The sequence below is a fragment of the Rhododendron vialii genome, chromosome 8a (genome assembly GCF_030253575.1).
Source record: "Rhododendron vialii isolate Sample 1 chromosome 8a, ASM3025357v1".
In the NCBI taxonomy this organism is placed as follows: Eukaryota; Viridiplantae; Streptophyta; class Magnoliopsida; order Ericales; family Ericaceae; genus Rhododendron; species Rhododendron vialii.
Genome location: NC_080564.1, coordinates 11351262 through 11371337, shown reverse-complemented (window position 1 = coordinate 11371337; position 20076 = coordinate 11351262). Strand labels below are relative to the sequence as shown.

The 20076-nt window shown below is 38.5% G+C and overlaps 1 protein-coding gene across 2 annotated transcripts; it reads right to left on the bottom strand.

Moving 5' to 3' along the window:
* Positions 1-729: 729 nt before the first annotated feature.
* LOC131336609 (autophagy-related protein 101) lies at positions 730-10706 on the bottom strand. 2 transcript variants are annotated; one of them, XM_058372518.1, is made up of 7 exons: positions 10557-10706; positions 10368-10404; positions 8787-8872; positions 5608-5703; positions 3383-3548; positions 3110-3272; positions 730-1008 (listed from the first exon to the last, which is right to left on the bottom strand). In XM_058372518.1, the coding sequence occupies exons 1-7, from the start codon at positions 10587-10589 to the stop codon at positions 981-983; spliced, it is 609 nt and encodes a 202-aa protein (XP_058228501.1). In that variant the 5' UTR covers positions 10590-10706; the 3' UTR covers positions 730-980. The 2 variants fall into 2 exon arrangements, with proteins under 2 accessions (XP_058228501.1, XP_058228500.1); XM_058372517.1 differs by having other exon boundaries at positions 730-1016; positions 10557-10705.
* Positions 10707-20076: the final 9370 nt, after the last annotated feature.

Genomic DNA, 20076 nt, shown 5'->3' with positions numbered 1-20076 from the left:
CCCTCTTACTTTATCCAACTGGACATTTTATTAAGAGAACCCAAATAAAACATTGAACTCTTAAAAAGAGGGAGAGAGTAAATAATAAGTTTGATGAGACCACGGTGAGCCAACCGAATTGCGCTAAATGTTCACGAAGATGGCACAACTTGCACAAAATCTTCATTCAACTGAATTATAATATGATGAACGACAAAGACAAACGAGACGGGAGGGAAAGAGAGACAGAAGAGCGAGAGAAGTGAGAGGCATAGAGGATTAAGGAAGTGAGGTTATATATAAAGATACAAGGGTATTTTCATAATCATGTTCTAGTTCGGTTCTGATTACGAATCAATTTTGATGCAGATATCTGGTATAATCAATACCGAACTGACCTGTTTTTTTCAGATTAAAAATCATAACCGCAGCTAAAAAAATAAATTAAAAACCGTCCCGATCGGTTCGGTTAACCATCGGTCCGGAAGTGATTGCCAATCATGCCTCCTTTTGGCCAGGTAGACCATTCAAAACTATGAGACTAAAAGGTGATACCTTAACTTGAGCCATCGAGACAACCCGCATGTTTTTGGACTACGAGAAAAGCTCTAATATTCCCTTGGAAGTTGAAAAGCTCTAATATTCCCAGAATATTAAGCACAACAATGATGGTCCAGATCGCTAAGCAATGTCATGCAATGCAACAGATGTACTGAAAAACAAAATTGTAACGAAAAAGAAGAGGAAAAAGAACGAAACCCTTCAAAGATAAAGCAATTTAATATGTACAAATCCGTCCGCAAATTGTACAGATAAGTTTACCCATGTTCATCTCAAATAGCTATCCTAAAAGGAGGTGTATATAAAGCTGCCATATACACATGAGACTCCATGAGAAACAAGAAACATTTATTATACCTGAGGAGACGAGGAAGAATCAATTCATCAGGAGAGATCCGCATCAGCTAAGCATGGTAGGATGTCCAGTTTGAAGCATCCTCTTAAACATGTCCATCCCAAATGCGGAATCTGAAGAACTACAACATGAAGCATTCTAACTTCTATCAACTCCAATTCAGAAAATAAACTTACTATCAACTCGTATCCCAATCAACTAGCTTCAAATATGTTCCAAGCAGCCACGTGAAGAATTGTGATTGAGCAAAAACAATGGCAAAACAAATCAATGGACATGGCACATTTTTTCCATAAGCAATGTACGGAAAATCAGGGTCTGGATGCAAGCAATCTCGACCCTATACTCTGTGCATACTGAGTAAATAGGCATGACCACAAGCACAAAAACTGTTGCCTTGGACAGAAGATCTGCCACTGATCAAGAGTTACCTACAAACAACTTCATAGCCTACCATCTCATGTTTTTGACAGATAACACTAGTGGAACAGTACTCCAGTGAATAGAAACAGGTGTCACGACCCAAGTAGCTGTTGGCTCAGTAGCTCAAATGAAGAGCCTACCAAAGTTACTTGTACTCATCTATTTGGATCTTTCCTCAGTTAACGTGGGATATCATGATACCCCATACCCAGTTACATGATCTCCTCATTATGTTACCCAGTCATAAGCGACCCGAAAGCAGCGGCACAGAGTACAATACCCCGGGCCTATAACCCCCTCTTTGGAGCCGTTACTCAAGTTACTCCAGTACCACACAGCCAAGGAACCCTTCACAGAATCAGGGCTGGCTTTGACAGCATTTTTCAAGCCCCAAGTAGCTAATGCCTTGTTCTCTTTACAATTCAAAAAAAAAATTTCAAAAAATTCCCCATACTTTCAACATTTCTCTCTCTATCTCTCTCCACTTATTACCCTTACTATTTTTCAAAAAAAATTTCAAATACCAATCCAACATAGCATTAATAATTCAGTATATGAAGCACTAACACTTTGCCGGTGTCAACACACGAAGAGACCCAAGTTGGACTCAGTTGGAATAGTCTCAGTTGGACTCGCTCCTGACACACGAAGACACCCAAGTTACTAGTACTAATCTACTTATATACACCTCTTAATTTTGATTCTTACATAACAGTTAACACACTACCTTTTCTTTCTCAATATGTAGGATATCACAACCGATGCAACGTCGTCAACATATAACTCCAAAGCAACTATATAGAAACCTTTCAATATGAGAGAAGGTTCTAGATGCATATAGAATAAAAAACAAGAGGATCTTTTTTTTCCAGGGTAGTTATATTGAAAATTACATACACCAATTGGATTTTGAACTACGGGTTGGAGTGGTTTGCAACTTCAGATATGACCATTATCCCTGCCATGTACGATCTGAAGTGGATCCGGGATTGCGAAGTAATTTTTGGAGAGAAATGAAAAATATAATACAACAAAGATGATACTCAAATATATATATATATATATATATCAATCAGGTTCCGGTGAGGGATCCCGCATTTTATTAAAATGCGGGACTCTCCTTCCCGATTGAATTTCGATGATCCGAGCCGCTCAAAGTGATCAAAAGTCAGAACGTGATTTTAAGGGTCCCCTCAAGAAATCAGCAAAAAAAATGACCGAAAAGGGCTTCATCCGAGCAGTTTTCATTGAACGGTTCAAAAAAAACTGCTCGAATGAAGCCCTTCCCGGTCATTTTTTTTGCTGATTTCTCGCGGGGACCCTTAAAATCACGTTCTGCACACATTGAACGGTTCTGATTTTCAAAATTTGATTGAGAAATGAAAGTCCCGCATTTTAACAAAGTGAGGGATCCCTCACTTGATCCATAGTGTGTACATATATATATATATATATATATATATATATATATATATATATATATATATATATATATATTCAGTATTCCTATCATTTTCATTTTACGTTGTGAAATACATTACACTATTCAAATACAACCTGAAGTAATAAGGAATTCCGTTCTATAAATAGAACTAAATGTCATAGCATTTCAAAGCAATCCCAACAGATGTAAATAAAAATGTAAAAAAATCAACAGGAAGCAAGCAACAGAAGAAACACGTAAGATTTTCCAAAGGACATGAAGCAACTGCTTCCAAATAAGATTCTCTAAATATTGCAGCAACCGGCAATTGAAAAATTAAACAGACCTTAGGAGGAAAACAAGCTCACCCTGGGATCGTGATTTCATAGGGAAAGGAGATGCCATCAAGATTCGGTATCGGCGGAACATGATCCTTTTTCTCATTCACGAATTTTATTATCTGAAACAAAACCTCACGAAGAGATGCTTCTAGTGCTGCCCGACGAATACTTATCTCCTCCTCCGCACTCTCTGACATCAATCATTGAAAGGTGGGCGAACCACACAAGTATATGATGATCAGTGAAGAATTTGAAAAAGGAAAAAGAAAACAAAAATCAATACACAGAATCCGTTTGTACCTCCTGGATCCACTACTACTTTGGAATGACGCGATTTGCTAGAATGTGCTTTCGGTTGTTGCACCACATTCAAATTAATCTCCCACTGTTCCCAGTATAGGCGCTCAAGTTTCTTCGGGAACCACGTTCCCGGTTTGTTTTTCACTTCATAGAAAGATAAACACATCTGCATCATTAGGAACCCCGTTAACCGGTGTGATAATTATACGCATAGCTAAGTTTTCTGATGGTTATGGCAAAGAACTTTATCGTGTGATGAAACAAGAACTTCAACAAGGAAAGATGATGCTGAGTAAACCATCTCTGAAACTAAATGCATCATACGACATAAATATGAAAACATCAATAATGAACTTAGTTAAACAAAACCAAACTAAACAGGGCCAAGTCTCAATCAACTGGGGACGGCAACATGAATTCCTTTTTCTCAATTAAGCTCTTTAGAGGGCATCGTGCCCTGTGATCTTTGGAAAACCTAGATCTTTTTGAACTACCACCTCTAAAGTCATTTTCAATATCCCCTCCTCTTAGTGCTACCCTCTCTTGTCACCCTATCGCTCCTCCTAACTACCGCATCGAACGATCTACTATAGACATGTCCAAACCACTTTAACTAATCTTCTCTCAGTGCTACCCCTACCATACTACGAAGATTTTCATTTTCTAATTCTATCTCGCAAGAAGTCTTATCATGCATCAATCTCAACATTCTCATTTTAACTACATTCATCTCACTTGTATATTGTTTCTTAGAAGCCCAACACTCCTTGTCATATAACATGGCAAGCCTTAATAGCAGTACGGTGGAATTTCACCAATAACTTTGTAAGTATCTGATAGTTGCACAACTCTCCTAAAGACTCGCCACTTGATCCATCCAACTTGTACATCCCACTCAATAGAAAATTCTTAAAAATTGTCTATTTTTCTCCATTATTAGTTTCACGCTAGAAACGGAAGATAAAAAAAAAGTGAATCTGACAAGTCGGTTTGTAATACGAGATTATTATATTCCATTCCCACAATTTAAGTAGGATGTACTGCTAGGAGTTTGACTGTGAGTTAATTAATATTGCGCAAGGGTAGTTTAGTCTTTCATATCATGTAATTCTCTCAATATATACTAAGAAGCACACAGTCACGAACACGACACCACATGCTCCGGACACGTGTCGCTGTGTCGGACATGCCTAAATACTCCTCCAATATTTTTATTATTACTTTCACTCAGACAGATTGTGGATGCTCTAGGACACGTTGGTGACACTCTAAGGACACGTGTCGGACATGCCTAAATACTTGTCCAATTTTTTTATTGTATTTCTTTTACTCAGACACAATGTGGATGCTCTAGGACAGGTTGGCGACACTCTTGGAACATGCTAAAGACATATTAAAAAATTAAATATATTTCTAAACTCGGCCCAGAGTGAAAATTTCCACAGATGTATAGTTCATGTACATGACCATTGCTTTTTATCTTTGTAGTATTGCTCGTAATTTGATAGAAGCACTGCTTTTTATCCCTTTCCGTACTTCTTATGGTATATATATTAACCTTATGTGTGTTAGGGTTAATTTAACACCCTAAACCCTATTATTTCTCTCTCTAACAACATGGTATCAGAGCCTAACCATAATCCACCCTAAATGCACACAACCCTACCACCGCCACCACCATCACCGCCGCCTCCACCATCAACCTCACCACCGTCATCAATCCCGTAACCAAGCCAAGCCCAGTTCTCACCGACTGTAAAACACTAACTCTGAAACCTTAACACTCATCAGATCGCAGATCAGCCATGAAACCCTAACCTCGATCCGAAAACACCAACCGACTGAACCCTAACCTCGACGACCCTGAATCCACAATCCATGACACCGTTTCACGGCCCTCAACATTGAATCCACAATCTCTTCTTGCACTCTGTTTCGCAATTTCTTCAGCCTTATTTCAAGATATGTAACACTGTACTAATGAAATAAAAAAAGAAACCTAAAAAGAAACACAGGCAGGAGTTAATTGATATCAATCATTGAAACCATGAAATCTATGCTGCACTGAAAGTAGGGATCCTGTTGGTCACCAGCTCCCATGAGCGATGATATACAAGACAACAATATTTCACAGGTCACATTGCTGTTGCACATTACAATGGTGCTAACAATGACATCAGGACCTGATAAAGATAAAACCAAGAGAAATGCAGCAAAGAAAGAACCTGATATTTCTTGTTCGGGTGTTTCTCCGCCCTATCAATGAACTGGTCAATCTTCTCCTCTATTTTCTTCTCAAGGTCCAAGTCGCCACATTGCACCTAAGTAGTAAAAATTTCCTCCATTACATGATCGAGAATATATTGTCTAAAACTTTTAGATATCAGCTTCAATCACTCCATAGTCCATGGATGAAGTGCAATCAAATCAAAACTCTTCATAGATTTTCAACATGAACAATTACAAATCGTAAGACACGAGGAACATATATCTTCCTTGCTTCATCCAATCACTCTTCTAGCTAAGATTCCACCAACAGATGGTATATGCTTCACATAGCAAATTTGGTAACATGTAGGCAGTTGCATAACATAATACAGTTCCACTTCAACATAATGCAACACAAACTGGATCATGGCTTAAGAATAGAGAAAAACATAAATTTGAAACTTACCAAGTCAGGAGTAAGAAAATCATTTTCAAAACATGTTTCCAAATTTAGAAAGTCTATGCATAATGTTCCTCAATAAACTCCAATCTAAGCAGAAGCCAAAATTCATGCAGAAAACATTAGTTAACAAATAACATAGCCTATTTGGTTAACATAAAAAGTAATCCTCGAACCACAATGCCAAACCAAGATCTAGACAAATGTAGTTCGAGCGAAATACACTGAAATCCATGAGGTTTCTAACAAATATACTGACAACCCCTCAGCCCCTCCCTCCCTCTTTCCCCTTCTAATTTCAGAAACTACTTTGGCCTCCCTTAGGACCATTACTTTAGAAACTACTACGCAGATACTCCATTCCATTAATCGTCTTCACAGTTTTCGGCGATGCCATAATACACTTCTTACAAGTAGCTGCCAAGATTACCCCCAACACTTGCCACCAACCATAAAGAAGAGGCCAATGCTTTTGTTTTTTATTTTGCACAATCACTTCGCACATGGAAGATATAAATCTTAGAAATAAGGAAAGAGAGTTGTTGCTACCAGTTTATTAATTCGAGGTACAAATCTTATCACCCGTTGAACATTATGCATGACACCTTGTTTACACCTATTTTTGACATATTTTGCAAAATCAATGATAAAATGATATGAGGCATGTGGGCCTGGAATTTGGATTACTGTGGAGGCAAACACGACTGAGTCTGGGCTTCAAGATATCGAATGGCTGACAAAACTGGTTGTAACGTACCATATTATCAGGGACAGATATCATGTTCTCGCAGACTTTCAAGGTATCCCAAGGGAATATTCTTTAGATTCTTGGCATTCAAGTACCATATAGCCATTGCAACACTCAAATACAAGAAAACCAGGTCAGTAATGCCACTTGGCGCTTAGATAAGACATCTCAGCTGAATGTGGTTAACGGATAAGGAAAATCAAGGGAGGCCCTCAAAAATAGGAAAAACTTCTACCCTTGACCAGTTCAAGGGCCATGTGGCATCCATCATGGGAGGTCAGAAAAATCTAGAAACCATAGAAGTTGTGGTTTCAAGGTTTCTATGATACAACTATACACCACAGAAGCAGTGAACTAGACAAGGAGTCAAGGAGTTTTACTCTCCCTGCCCCTTCTACGAATTACCGAATGGAGCAGAAACAAGCAACCATCCCATCTCAATACATGAACGTACAAAGCAGCAAGGTTACAGATACAAAGAAATTTGGTCTTTCAGAAATATTCATTGGGATTGCCGAGTCACTATATTTAAACACTTAGGCCCCGTTTGATAACAGTGATAGATGGATGGGATTCGTAAGGAGATAGGATTAGGATTGGGATTGGTAATGAGAAGAGATTGTTAATGAGAAGGGATTGATAATGAGTATGTTTGTTTGGGATGGGATTAGATGATGGGATTATTAATATCATGTTTGTTTGAGATGGGATTAGATGATGGGATTGATAGAAGAAATTGGTAATGAGAAGGGATTAGTAATGAAAATGGGTTAGGATGGGACTACGAATACCAAGTCCCACGGGGTATTGCTAATACCCCCTAAAGGCCATATTGGACATCCCAATGGACTAATAGTCCAGACCTTTTTTGTTACCAAACAGAGTATTAATAGTCCCATGGGATTACTGCTCCAATCCCAACCACGAAACCCGTTATCAAACGGGGTTGACAGACGTAAGGGCACCCAACATGACTGTTGGAAATTTATTATACAAAGCCGAAGATTGCCTAGCAAAACAAGTATGTACAGAGTGTCAGAGTCACTAACATTAACGAGGAGAACAAATTTACTAAGTATCAGACCTAAGCCCATCCTCGCAAGTTCACAACTGGGCAGTCTACCCCTGGAAACTCAAGTTAAGCAGTGATTAGGCGGTAAAATTCAATTGAAACATAGGCTTCTATACAAAAGTGGGAAGAATCAAAGCAAGTACTTAATAGAGAGTGGTGGAAGTGGAAATGTAATTGCTGGATGAGCACTAATACACTGCTGTTTCCGGTTTCAATTTTCAACAAGAATAGGACCTAGTTGCAGTGTGTAAATCAACAGAAACATGGGCCTCTACAAAAAGTGGGGGAGGAATCAAAGAAAGTAACTAAAAGAGAGTGATGTAAGTAGAAACACTTTTGGTGTAACTGCTGGATGAGCAACGGTAGACTGCTTTTTCAGGCTTCAACTTTTCAATGAGAATAGAACGTAGTTGCACAGCGTGAGCCAGAGACTTAGGGCAGATACGTGGAAGATGTGGTGAAGCGATGACATTAGATGACAAGGTTAGATGTCTCAAGAGAGTCGGTGATAGGTGTAAAGATAGCAAGGTAATCTTGATGGCAGTGATGGTGGCAACCTTACATCTGGAAGAAGTGGCAACAGGAGTTTCGTTGTGAATTTGTGTGTATAATCAGACTTGCATCTGTCAAACTGCAACCTACAAGAGGCTCCTCCCAGCACAAGTTTGGTATTTGGGGTCCCCATCCAAATCCAAGGCTGATTCCCTCAAACAAATGTAACCCAAGAACTTGAATTCGAACAACAAATTCTATGGAAATCTATACAAGTATTCTAAAGACCATTTCCGGTTATTTAGAGAAAGGAAATCATCTATTGAAGACAGAAAAGTTAAATTCTCCACTAGAAATGTTGTCACGGCAAACCAATATGTACCCAATAAGGCTAATAACTTCCCATCCGCTACAGATCACTTACGTATGTAATGTCGAAGAGTTCCAAATCAACATCTTTGGGACGCACAAGACCTAAAGCCCTATGAAAGAATATTGTGTGTAGAACGCCTGCACATACATTCACCTAAGTTAAATGTCCAGACAGAAACTTGTGAGAATATATTGATTAGTGCCAAAGCAAGAGCAATACAAGACAACCAGCATAGTGTTGAGACGAAAAGAACAATCAAATAAATGACAGGAGGAGATCCTTAAAATAGATAAGTACTATTAACAACAATGACCCTAGAAAATTAGCGAACTATTTAAACTTCTCATTACAAACTAAATTCTTACAAAAATGAAAGACTTGCCCATCATTTCAGAAAAACCCTCTTCCAGGTGCACTACCAACAATGGAAAAAGACATTTAAGGGGGAAAAAAAAACTGCCGCCTTTTGCATTGTCTTCATCATGCTATAACCTTGGCCAAAGAAAGCCATGTTTCATGCCCTCATATAGAGAAATAAGCAGAACCAAAGTTTTCAAAGGCAAAGGCACAAGGCGATGTTGTTGACCTCTCATGAGGCGAGGTGTAAGTCCCAAGGCGTTGAGGCATGAACCTTTGGAGTTTTTTACTTTTCATTTATAAACTCTAGAATTAATTTAAAAGACCATAAAAATACAGGATAGTGTTTGTGCTATACAAAAGTGCCTCAGAAAAAATAACAAAATAGTATACATAATTTATTATAAAAAATAAAAAAATGAATGTTAAGGCATAAAAAACATAGTGCAGAAATAGATCAAACTTTTTAAAAGCACTCTAAATCGTTTTGCAAATATGTGAAAACCATTCATCTTCGCCTGAACAATTCATAATGAACCGACTCTTCACCTAAAAAAAGGACCGACACTTTTGAGGCGTATGCTTTCATCATCTGGGTGAAAAAGGCATGAAAATGGATGGGCAAATGCCTCCGTGGTTCTCAGCCCAAAACTCACCTTTGAAAATATTGAGCAGAACCGACAAAACTCCATGGCGGGGCTAAAGCATGGGACTCCTGATTCATAATTTAATTGCAAGGCTTTTCATTTTAGGACTTCTACAACAACAGCAATAACAGTACCCATACCAATGTAATTCCTACTCAATGAGGGTATGCATCCGGGAGGACTCGAGACAACCTAACCTTTGGCAATACATGCACAAAGTGAATGTTAGGACATCTAGTTTCTTCAAATCAATGCATAATTGCATGTGAAAATCAGTGCTTTTGAATTTAATAAGAAAATCTGTTCTAAAGCCAATGAAACTTGCACTAAAAATAGTAGTATATTGTGCTAACTTGCGAAAAAATATAATTTCACACTTATCGTTTATAAGTGCCCCCTCCGAATTCTAAGAATCCAACAGTGGTCGATAGCATCATAAGCCTAGAGCTCTGACCATATGGCTAATTCTTTTCACTAAAAATCCTCAATGAGCTACCACCCGTGAAATTGAATATCCAAAGCAAAAATGCGCCGGAAGAATCAAAAAGAGAGAAACAAAACTCACTCCATTCGGTCAATTTAGAAAAGGGAAAAGGAAAAAGTTCACTAATCGTAGACGCTAACTTACATCGCAAAACTTCCCGAACCTCAAAGTTCTCCAATTCCTGCAAACATAAAGAATGAAAAAGTCTAGAAACAGTATACGAAACCAGTACAATCGACAACGGAGGCAGTGATTATCACAGAGATCAAATTTTGAAACGAAAACCAAATTAGTATACCGATCAAGTAAGTGGATATGTGAAGAGAGGTTTACCAATTCTTTAAGCGGACAGACTTCACAATTCATGATACCAGTTGAACGGCACAGCGATCAATTTAGAGAGAGACAGAGAGATGATCGGAAGGAACTGAAAAAACTCGTTAAGCTTCCCTTGTGTGAGCTTCGGGGAAGTAAATGAAAATACTCCTATATCGAGCAAGACCCGAAAATCCGAACCACATTCGGTATTACGGGTTAAACCAATTAGAGACCGATTTACGACTGGGCTTCTTTCGCATGGTTGATTGGACCTGTTGGGCTCTGTGAGTCCTAGTACGGGCCTAACCCGATAAATACAATTGTTCATCTTACTAGTAATCATTCAGGCCCCGTTTGATAACAGTGATAGATGGATAGAATTCGCAAGGAAATAGGATTAGGATTGAAATTGGTAATGAGAAGGGATTGATAATGAGTATGTTTATTTGGGATGGAATTAGATGATGGAATTATTAATATCATGTTTGTTTGAGATGGGATTAGATGATGGGATTGGATTGATAGAAGAAATTGGTAATGAGAAGGAATTAGTAATGAGAATGAGTTGGGATGGGACTACGAATACCAAGTCCCACGGGGTATTGCTAATACCCCCTAAAGGCCGGATTGGATATCCGATATCCCAACAGACTAATAGTCCGAACCTTTTTTTTGTTACCAAACAGAATATTAATAGTCCCATGGGATTATTACTCCAATTCCAACCCCCAAACCCGTTATCAAACGGGGCCTTAGTGTACTGGGGCAACACTCTTCTCCATACCAATCCCACATGAATTTGTGATAGCGAAGGAGGTTTGGCAGCAGCTAGGGCTGCAAACGAGTCGAGCCGAGCTTTACGGTGTTCAAGCTTGTTTATTAAATTTTTAATGAACACGAGTTTGAGCTCGAACTCAGTGAAAACTTAACGAATCGAGCTCGAGCCGAGCAGGCCTTGGCTTGACTCGAGCTCGAACTTGTTCACGAGCCTTAATGAACCAATGAAAAATGTATATATATACTCGCATAGGCCTAATACAACCAAAAATATTTTGATTGTGAAGGTATATATCCTTTATTTTCCTATAGAGCAGGGGTGTACTGATGTGCATGTGTTCTTGCTTCCCTTGGTTGACTAGAAAGTGAAAACAGAAAGAACAAATTATGAAATAACAATAAAAATCCTAAACTTAAAGTATATATACCCCGGCTCGCGAGCCGACTCGAGCTGAGCTTATCTTAGCTCGAGCTCGCCTCGTTTACAAAACGAGCTGAAAAAATCGGCTCGAACTCGTTCTTTTAACTTCCGAGCCGAGCTTGAATGAGCCACTAACGAACCGAGTTAGGAGCCGCTCGCGAGCGGCTCGATTCGTTTGCAGCCCTAACAGCAGCTGGCCATAGGACCACGTAATAATTTTTCTCTGAACTCCATATTGGGCAAACTATCCATACTTATAACGAAGAGTACAAGTGACAAGAAAATCAAGACCATATGATTGGAACACATTGTGACTGGGATTGGATTGCGTTTGTCTTAAAAAAAAAAGAAGTAACAAAATCAACTGGACTTGTTCGGTTGGTTAGGATTTTTTATCTCACTAAAAGGTTTGGAGTCTTTTTCAGATGCTTGTGGTTTAATTCCCCTTGCTTTTATTAGGATTATTTCCCTCTTTAATAGGCAATCACTTGTGTTGGGACTATAGAGATTGTGGACTTATTTTCAATATGATAGTAATTTGTTTCTTGCATGAATAGAGATAACATTTTGTAAGACATATAGATGGGTGTTTTATGTGGCCATCAAGACCTAATTGCCTATACTCTCCTCCTTGTCTCTACTTTCTTTCTCTATATCTTTCAAAACTAGGGTTTTGATTGGGAGGGTGCATGGGACTGCCACCTCCTCTCCCCCCCCCCCCCCCCCCCCCCCCCCCCCCCCCCTCTTTCCACAATCCCTCACTCTTCTCCTTTTGGTGTCGTAGGACGCATTTCTGCTATTCCACGCCCTCTCCAGCTTCGTTGCCTCTGCTCTGGCAACCCTGGCGGCGCAGCTCAGCCTCGACGGCCCATTCGTTGTGGTGTCTTCCTCAGCATTCTCGAGCTGGATCATGGTGGTCGGAAGCAGCTTTGCTCTGATCGTCTCCAGTTGGATGGTAATAAGTAGGGCATTGTGTTGGTTTGGAGCTAGTTTTGTTTTCTTTTTTTCAGTTAATTTCTTCCGGTGTGGAGTTTTTCCCGACAGGTTTCTTCTGGTGGGTAGTGGAGGTGGTAAATAATTCAATTGTTTTAGTTGCTGTGTTTGGTTATTGGTTTGGTGGGTGGTTGGAGTGAAGACTGCGGAGGTTGATGGCTGTGTCGGTGCTACTTCTTGGGGGTTTCTGGCAGTGGTAATATCACGCCCACGATTTTCAACATAAATTAACAATACCATTTGAAATACAAAGTCCTCACAATCGTACGTACAATACCCCAAAATACAATACAGTTTTCGATTCCATAAATTGGTCTACAAATACAATCTTTCAAAGTAGGAATTTCATAACAAAGTCGTTTGTTATACAAGAATAATAAAGTACTCTCCAAAATAGCTTTAATCGATAATGTCAGCATGCACTCCAAGTACTCCATGACCATGACCTGCAATGAACCTGAAATGGTAGGTTGAGTAAACACGTGCCCAGTAGAGAAATCTACACAACTATTATATACGAATGGGATGACAGGTGGAATGAATAACAAAAGCAAGGTACGGTATCTCAAATGATGAAACGAAACACAACTAGTAATTTTTCCAAGGTCAAAGACATAAATGAAATACCTTGACTACACACCAAAACTCTAATTCAACCACGAGGACTTACTATCTATATGATTTTCTCATGACTGCCACTGTCCCTCATATTACTTCGAATCACCAATCCGATATCTTGACTTATGAAACTATCGTAATCAAAGAATCGCAACATTAATGTCTTTCGTATCACTTACACTTTCACAACGATAGCCCATTTCCATTCACATCGTGTCACAATTTCTTCATCATTCTGTATCATGAGCAAAAGCTCCTGTCGAGCCAATTAAGAAATCTCGATACTCCCCACTAGTTCCGTCCTCACTGATGGAGCTAATTCAAGTCACACACCAAAGGTCACCATACCACAATTCCTTCGATACACTTTACAATTTAGCCATTCATCTCAGTCACATATAATGAATTCACAACGAAAACTTATTCACATAGAAGTAGTACAGATAATTTCATCTCAATCAACTCGCAATCGTTACGTTAGTAGTTTCTCATCACCATACAAGCACTCACACATCAAAAGATAAACTCTCACAACGAGTTCATAGATTTCCACCTTGCAACTCGCAAAATCGTATAAGTTACGCAAGAGGTGTACCACATATCAAACACAAGGAAATGTCTCATGTATCCATGCCTAGCATTGTTTAACTCAAAGAAGTGTTCTATGTGTTCGTTTTTCACTTCGCATGTCAACACATACAACCTTCGGCCACCTATACTCCTTATATTCTCTAAACCCTCGTTTCGGTGTCAAACGACTCATACGGAACCCAACAACCACTACCAAGCGTTAAGTATACCACTAGCCTCGTCAAACCATTCAACTAGTACTCAGGGGAACCTAAGAACACCCATGTTTCACCCAAACGATTCTAAGGAAAAAGGATTTCCCAACGTATACGAACATATCTATCTTATTTTGGCAGTCAAATCTTATCGGTTAAGAATTGGGAAATAAGACCACCACCATTGGAAAGTACATTTCCGGTACTTGAATTTCGATATAAAATTTGCCCAAAACAGAGTTCGGATGAAAAAGTTATGCCCGTTCGAAGTTTTGCCAAAATGTTGAATTTTTCATTTCCTACCGATAGGACACAGTTTCCTACTGGTAGGAGACCACGATTTCACGAAAATGACATTACTGGACAGCTTTTCTACCGGTAGGACCAAAACTCCTACCGGTAGGACCTGGATTTTCAGTGCACGATTTTCAAACTCCACCAGAACATTTCTAACAACGAAAACAACGATCTAAGGCACGATTCAAACACCAAATCAACACATACACACATAATAGAAATGAGAAATCCCTACCTCAAGGGTTTTGAGTAAAACCCGACCCTTTGACCCAGTCAATCGTAGCTCCACGAGGTCCGATCATGATTTTTCTTGGATATTCGGAAAGCTCGTACTCCGAATAGCAACTTTAATACTCGGGCTTTGTCCGGAATCTCACCTTAGGTGAATGAAATCGAAGAGAGAAGAGAGGAGAGAGAGCTTCGGAGGAGAGGAGAGAGAGACAGCCGTGAGAGAATGAGAGAATAGGGAGGAGAAATAATTCTCTTGGGAAGAATTATAGAAGTGGGGAGCAATCCCCCGCTTGTCGCACCACACACTCACACGTGCACCTCTCACATAATTACCTTTATATCATTCTACGAACACGTCACACCGAATATTCGTACTGTCTATTTCGACGGGCCGTACGTTTATAAAAGAAAAAATACTACCTCAAAAATACGGGTCTCTACAGGTAACAGTGGCGTCATTGTTGGGTGTTCTGGTAACAGCTCAGGTCCTTGTTCTTCGTGTGTTCGGCTTCAACGACTCGATCTAACACAGGAGGTGTGTAGACCTTCGAGAGCCATGGGTGAATCAATTAGCCGGTGTTTACTCCAGCCGAAGAGATATACTTTTTCTTTAGTTGTTTCTTAGTTGAAGTTGTGATTTTCAGATTTCAGGTATGCTTATTGTTTACTGTGGGTTTGATTTGGGGTCCGTTAGGATTCTCTACTACTTGGATCTAGATTGGCTCATAATCTAGGAGTTTCGTTGGTCTTTCTTTTTCAGGGGGTGCATGTGTCGAAGTCTTGGCAGTTTTGGTTCATTCTTGTATTATTTGATGAAATTTGTATTGCCTTCGGGCTTTGACTTAATCAAAAAAAAAAAAGAAAGATCAAGGCCTAATTCAGTTCCAATCTTCATGACAGAGAGATACAAATCGAAATTGTGTTGTATCTTCACCGGGTATCGATACTTCTCATGACCCAAAAGTAAATAAGATGGACATTTATTCTTTCACCATGCACCATAACCAAACATTTTCACCCCTTTTCCCTCGCCTTTTTATTGTTGTGGAGAGCATGATTTATAACTCTTCTCTCTTTGCAAAATGGGGGCCAAATCAAAATACCTGATCCAAACAAACAAAATCAAATCAAAACAAATCGAGGCTTAAGTTCCAATCAATGGAGTCGAGTACACTAATTCGATTTTTCCATTAAGCTTTATTAAGGATATCGTGTTCTATTATATCCAACAAAGTTATAGTAACATTTTTACCTGACCCTATTAAAGTTTTTGTTTACCTCTCCCCTTAATGATGCCCTGTACCATAACGATAGCATTACTCGTAACTACTACTTCTATCGATCTATGATAGACATTTCCAAACCACTTTAATCTGTTGTCTCTCATTTTATCTCTGTTGGTGCTACCTCTATGGAGCCTAGGGGAGACAAGTGGTGGCAAACTACACTACATAGATAAGTATCTTGGATATCACTGTAGAAAAACTACACAATGATACAATGGTTATACACACAGAGAAATCATACCACTAAGCTGGTTTGGGACTTCATTATTTTCAGTTTTTGTTAGCTCTTTGATATTAGCCAATATATACCATGGAGTCCTCTACATTTCTTCTTTTAGTAATAAAAAAGTAATAATTATTAAGAGATTGAAATTATAGTTTACTCCTACAAAAGAAAATTCTAAAGAAATGGTCCTATATAGCAAGAGCCCAAGCCCATAGCAGAATATGTAAAGGTCATGGACTAGGTCCGGGACTAGATATTGTGAAATAGGTGGGCTTGGCCCAGGTCTAAATTTTAGAAGCCTGATGGGCTTAGCCCGGACTAGCCCAAGCTAGATGATTTGTGGGCCGGGCTGGCCAAAGTCACACGCTTACCTGGTTCCATCTTGGTCCCCTCCATAGTTTTTTTTTATCAACAAAATTTTTCATTAATCACCAAATTAGAAAATTACAGAGATTAAAAGGACAAGGGCACAAGAAAATTAAAATTACTTCATCTCCTTAGGTACTCGAGACGCAAGCGCTAGTCAAAAACCAACCAATTTCTAAAATACCCCCAAACCCGAAATGTCGTCTGTCTCTTTATCTGTCACCACACCTGAAAAAACTCCTGCCCAAACCGCCATCCCACCGAAGATGGAAACCAAAGCACTACAGTTGTCACGAGGATTGATGTAAGCCCACCGTATGTCGCGAATCCCAAAAACGCCCCGAGAGACGTCAGCAACCTCAGATCCCATACTCCCGCCACCTGCTGCACCGCTGAAGTCCCCAAACTCCATAGCCGCCCAACTTGCATCCGCCGCCTAACAAGCACGGATTGTATATTATATACATATGTACAGATTATATACAATTGGATACTCCGAAATTATGATTGTGTGGTGGAAATATAAAACATGAGATTTCATTTTCAGATGCTTGCATGAGATTTCAGTGTCAAAGTTTGTTGGGTGCATCTAATCATCGACGGAAAGCTCAGTTCATAAGCAAAATCCATCACGCAATCGAATGATTTTTATAGTACTCCCATGAATCCATGTAGTTTTTTTTTTTTTTTTTTTTTTTCAATATTGTATTACCTCAGCGGGAGTCAACGAAAAATTAGTAAGTTAGTCCATAAAAAATTCAAATACTATCTATAGCCCTGAATTCCAACCAATTGTCCCTCACGGGACTCGAATTCTGGCCCCTCTACTAAGAAAGACAATGGGTTATGTCAGTAGCTCATTGGCGTATCCAGGTAGTTTTTTTTTTTTTTTTTTGATCCGGCGTATCCAGGTAGTTAGGTCAAGGAGAAATAGTAGTCCTCTATGGGATATTATGGTAATAATTATCTGGTCCCATGACATATCCATTCAAATGGAGCCCATTTGTTTTTTCTTTTGGAAAAAGTTAATTTCAGGATACATGTCATAGCCCACCACCACTTGGATTTGTCCATATAATTCGGTTGAGGTCGTACCTTCTCGTCGTGCAACTTTTTTGCTGGTCTGTCATCGTGAGATGGATATAAGTATTTACATGGTATCAAAGCGGGACCCGTTCTATCTTACATTTTAAAAATTTACAATCCACACTCTACGATGATAGACAAGCAAAAAAGCTGCACGATGATAGAACCCAAAAGTGGCTACACGTGACAGACCTCAAACGCGACTGCACTTGAGGGGGATGTTAAGAAAATAGAATCCTACATTGCTTGGGTATGGAATGAGTGATCACTTAATAACATTTGGAATCTCTCCACTCATTGCTAATTAGTTTTGAGATTGATATAAAATTTCTACAAAGTAATTGTTTTTTTCAATTGAGAAGAGATCGAAACATTATATATATATATATATATATATATATATATAAAGTACAAAATACAAACTGATTTAAGAGATACAACATCAATTGTGAAAGTTCACAAGACAACCAAGCCCCCAACAATCCAACCGATACAAAATAAACTCATTATAGGGTACAAATAAAGAAAGGAAAAACCCCGTTAAGGCAAAAACACAATAAACTCATTATAGGGTAGAAATAAAGAAAGGAAAAACCCCGTTAAGGCAAAAACACCAATACGCAGTTAGAGAGATTCGAACTCCTGATTTCCTCTAGTGAGATGCAAGAGTTCTGGCAAATAGAGCCAGCTCTAGTTGGTTAAAGTGTGGCAAGTATATACTCCCTCCATCCTAATTTACTTGTCTCAATTCTATTTTAACTAGATAAAAAAATTTGTTATATCTTTAAATTGGTAATGAATTTTATATCCAATATGGATTTTGTTTAATAAATCTCGATTTGTTCTATAATATAATGTTTTCAAAATCACCTAAAACATTATAAATTATAAGATATAATCAATTAAAAAGTGATACGAACTCCTAAAAAGAACAATTAAATTAGGACAGATGGAGTATAAAGATAAGAAAATGCAGCAACATCATAATTACAATTTTGGTGAGTACCCTATGAACCCTTAAATCGAATTGAATTCAAAATATTAATCTTGAATTGATTCATGCCTTTGCATAAAGTTTCATAACATTAATTTTTCAATTCACGACATTTGTATGCTATGAATTATTATTGTGACGCTTTATGAATTTCTAAGCAAGTGTCATGATTTTTAAGCAAATGTAATGATATTCAATATGAAAATTATGAATGTATATGCAAATTAAAACTTTAGGAGTGTGAGTTTAAAAGCAATTCAAGAGATGCGAGTTGCGCAATCTGATTCATTTAGTGGCTTAACTGTAGGACTGTTTCTCCGTTACACAAAAAAATAGAAAAATTCAAGAGGTGCAAAAATCTCGTCCCTGCCGTCGTGGTTATGCTCAGGTTTCACATCATGTTTCAATGAAGATAATTCCTTTCCCTTCTCATCTAGCATATCCAAATCAACCCAAGACATTGCCCCGCGCGTGGAGAAAAAAAAATTAGTGCATCAGGATCAAAATCACAAGTGTTATCAACTCTTGCGAGATCTTGTATTAGAAGCATTAGTTGGGTCTTCCGACAGTGGACAGTGAGATATATCTCCTAGAAATTAATCGAGGCGGTGTACGTGATCAATTGAATAGTTCAATAAAAATTTGCTCAAATCAAGCTTTTCTTGGTCATTTTTTTTGCTGATTTCTCGCGGGTATTCTTAAAATTATGTTCTGAACACATTGAGCGGCTCGGATCATCAAAATTTGATCGAAAACTATTAGATTAAGATTTGAGGAGTTTTTTTTAGATATTTTTTTAGGTGTCTCCAGATATATATATATATATATATATATATATATATATATACATACATACACGCGCGCGCGCGCGGAGTATTTCACATGAGGACCACCACATTTTAAGCTAAAATGCGGACTATTCAGCTGCCGTTGGATTGTGTTTTGAATGTTCAGGATTTGCGGACAATCTATTCGTGCGAATATTTATGCGAATAGATTGTCCGCAAATCCTGACCATTCAAAACACAATCCAATGGCCAGAACGGTAATTTGCATTTTAGCTTAAAATGTGGTGGTCCTTAGGAGAAATAGACCGATATGTATACTTATTAAAAAGAAAACAGTATATCCCATCTTAATTCGGCTTCCATGGCCTCCCCGAAATTTTCCTTTCTGTTCTATGTAGTCGGCCTGCTTTCCATAGGAATTAATCCTGATCAGGGTGAGGTTAATTTAGATACAATTTGGATCATATTCCACTTTTAGTATCAAGTAGTACGTCTTTTCCACATTTTTACTTTTGGTGAATCCCTCGTTGAACTGAGTTTTGTTTGTTGGTCGAATTTTCCTTTCATTTTCCCCAACTTGAATTAATTTTTAAGGAAAGAAAAGCAAGGGAAAGTAAAATGATTCGTTTCACACTCATTAGCAGTCACATCAAACTGAAACTTCGAT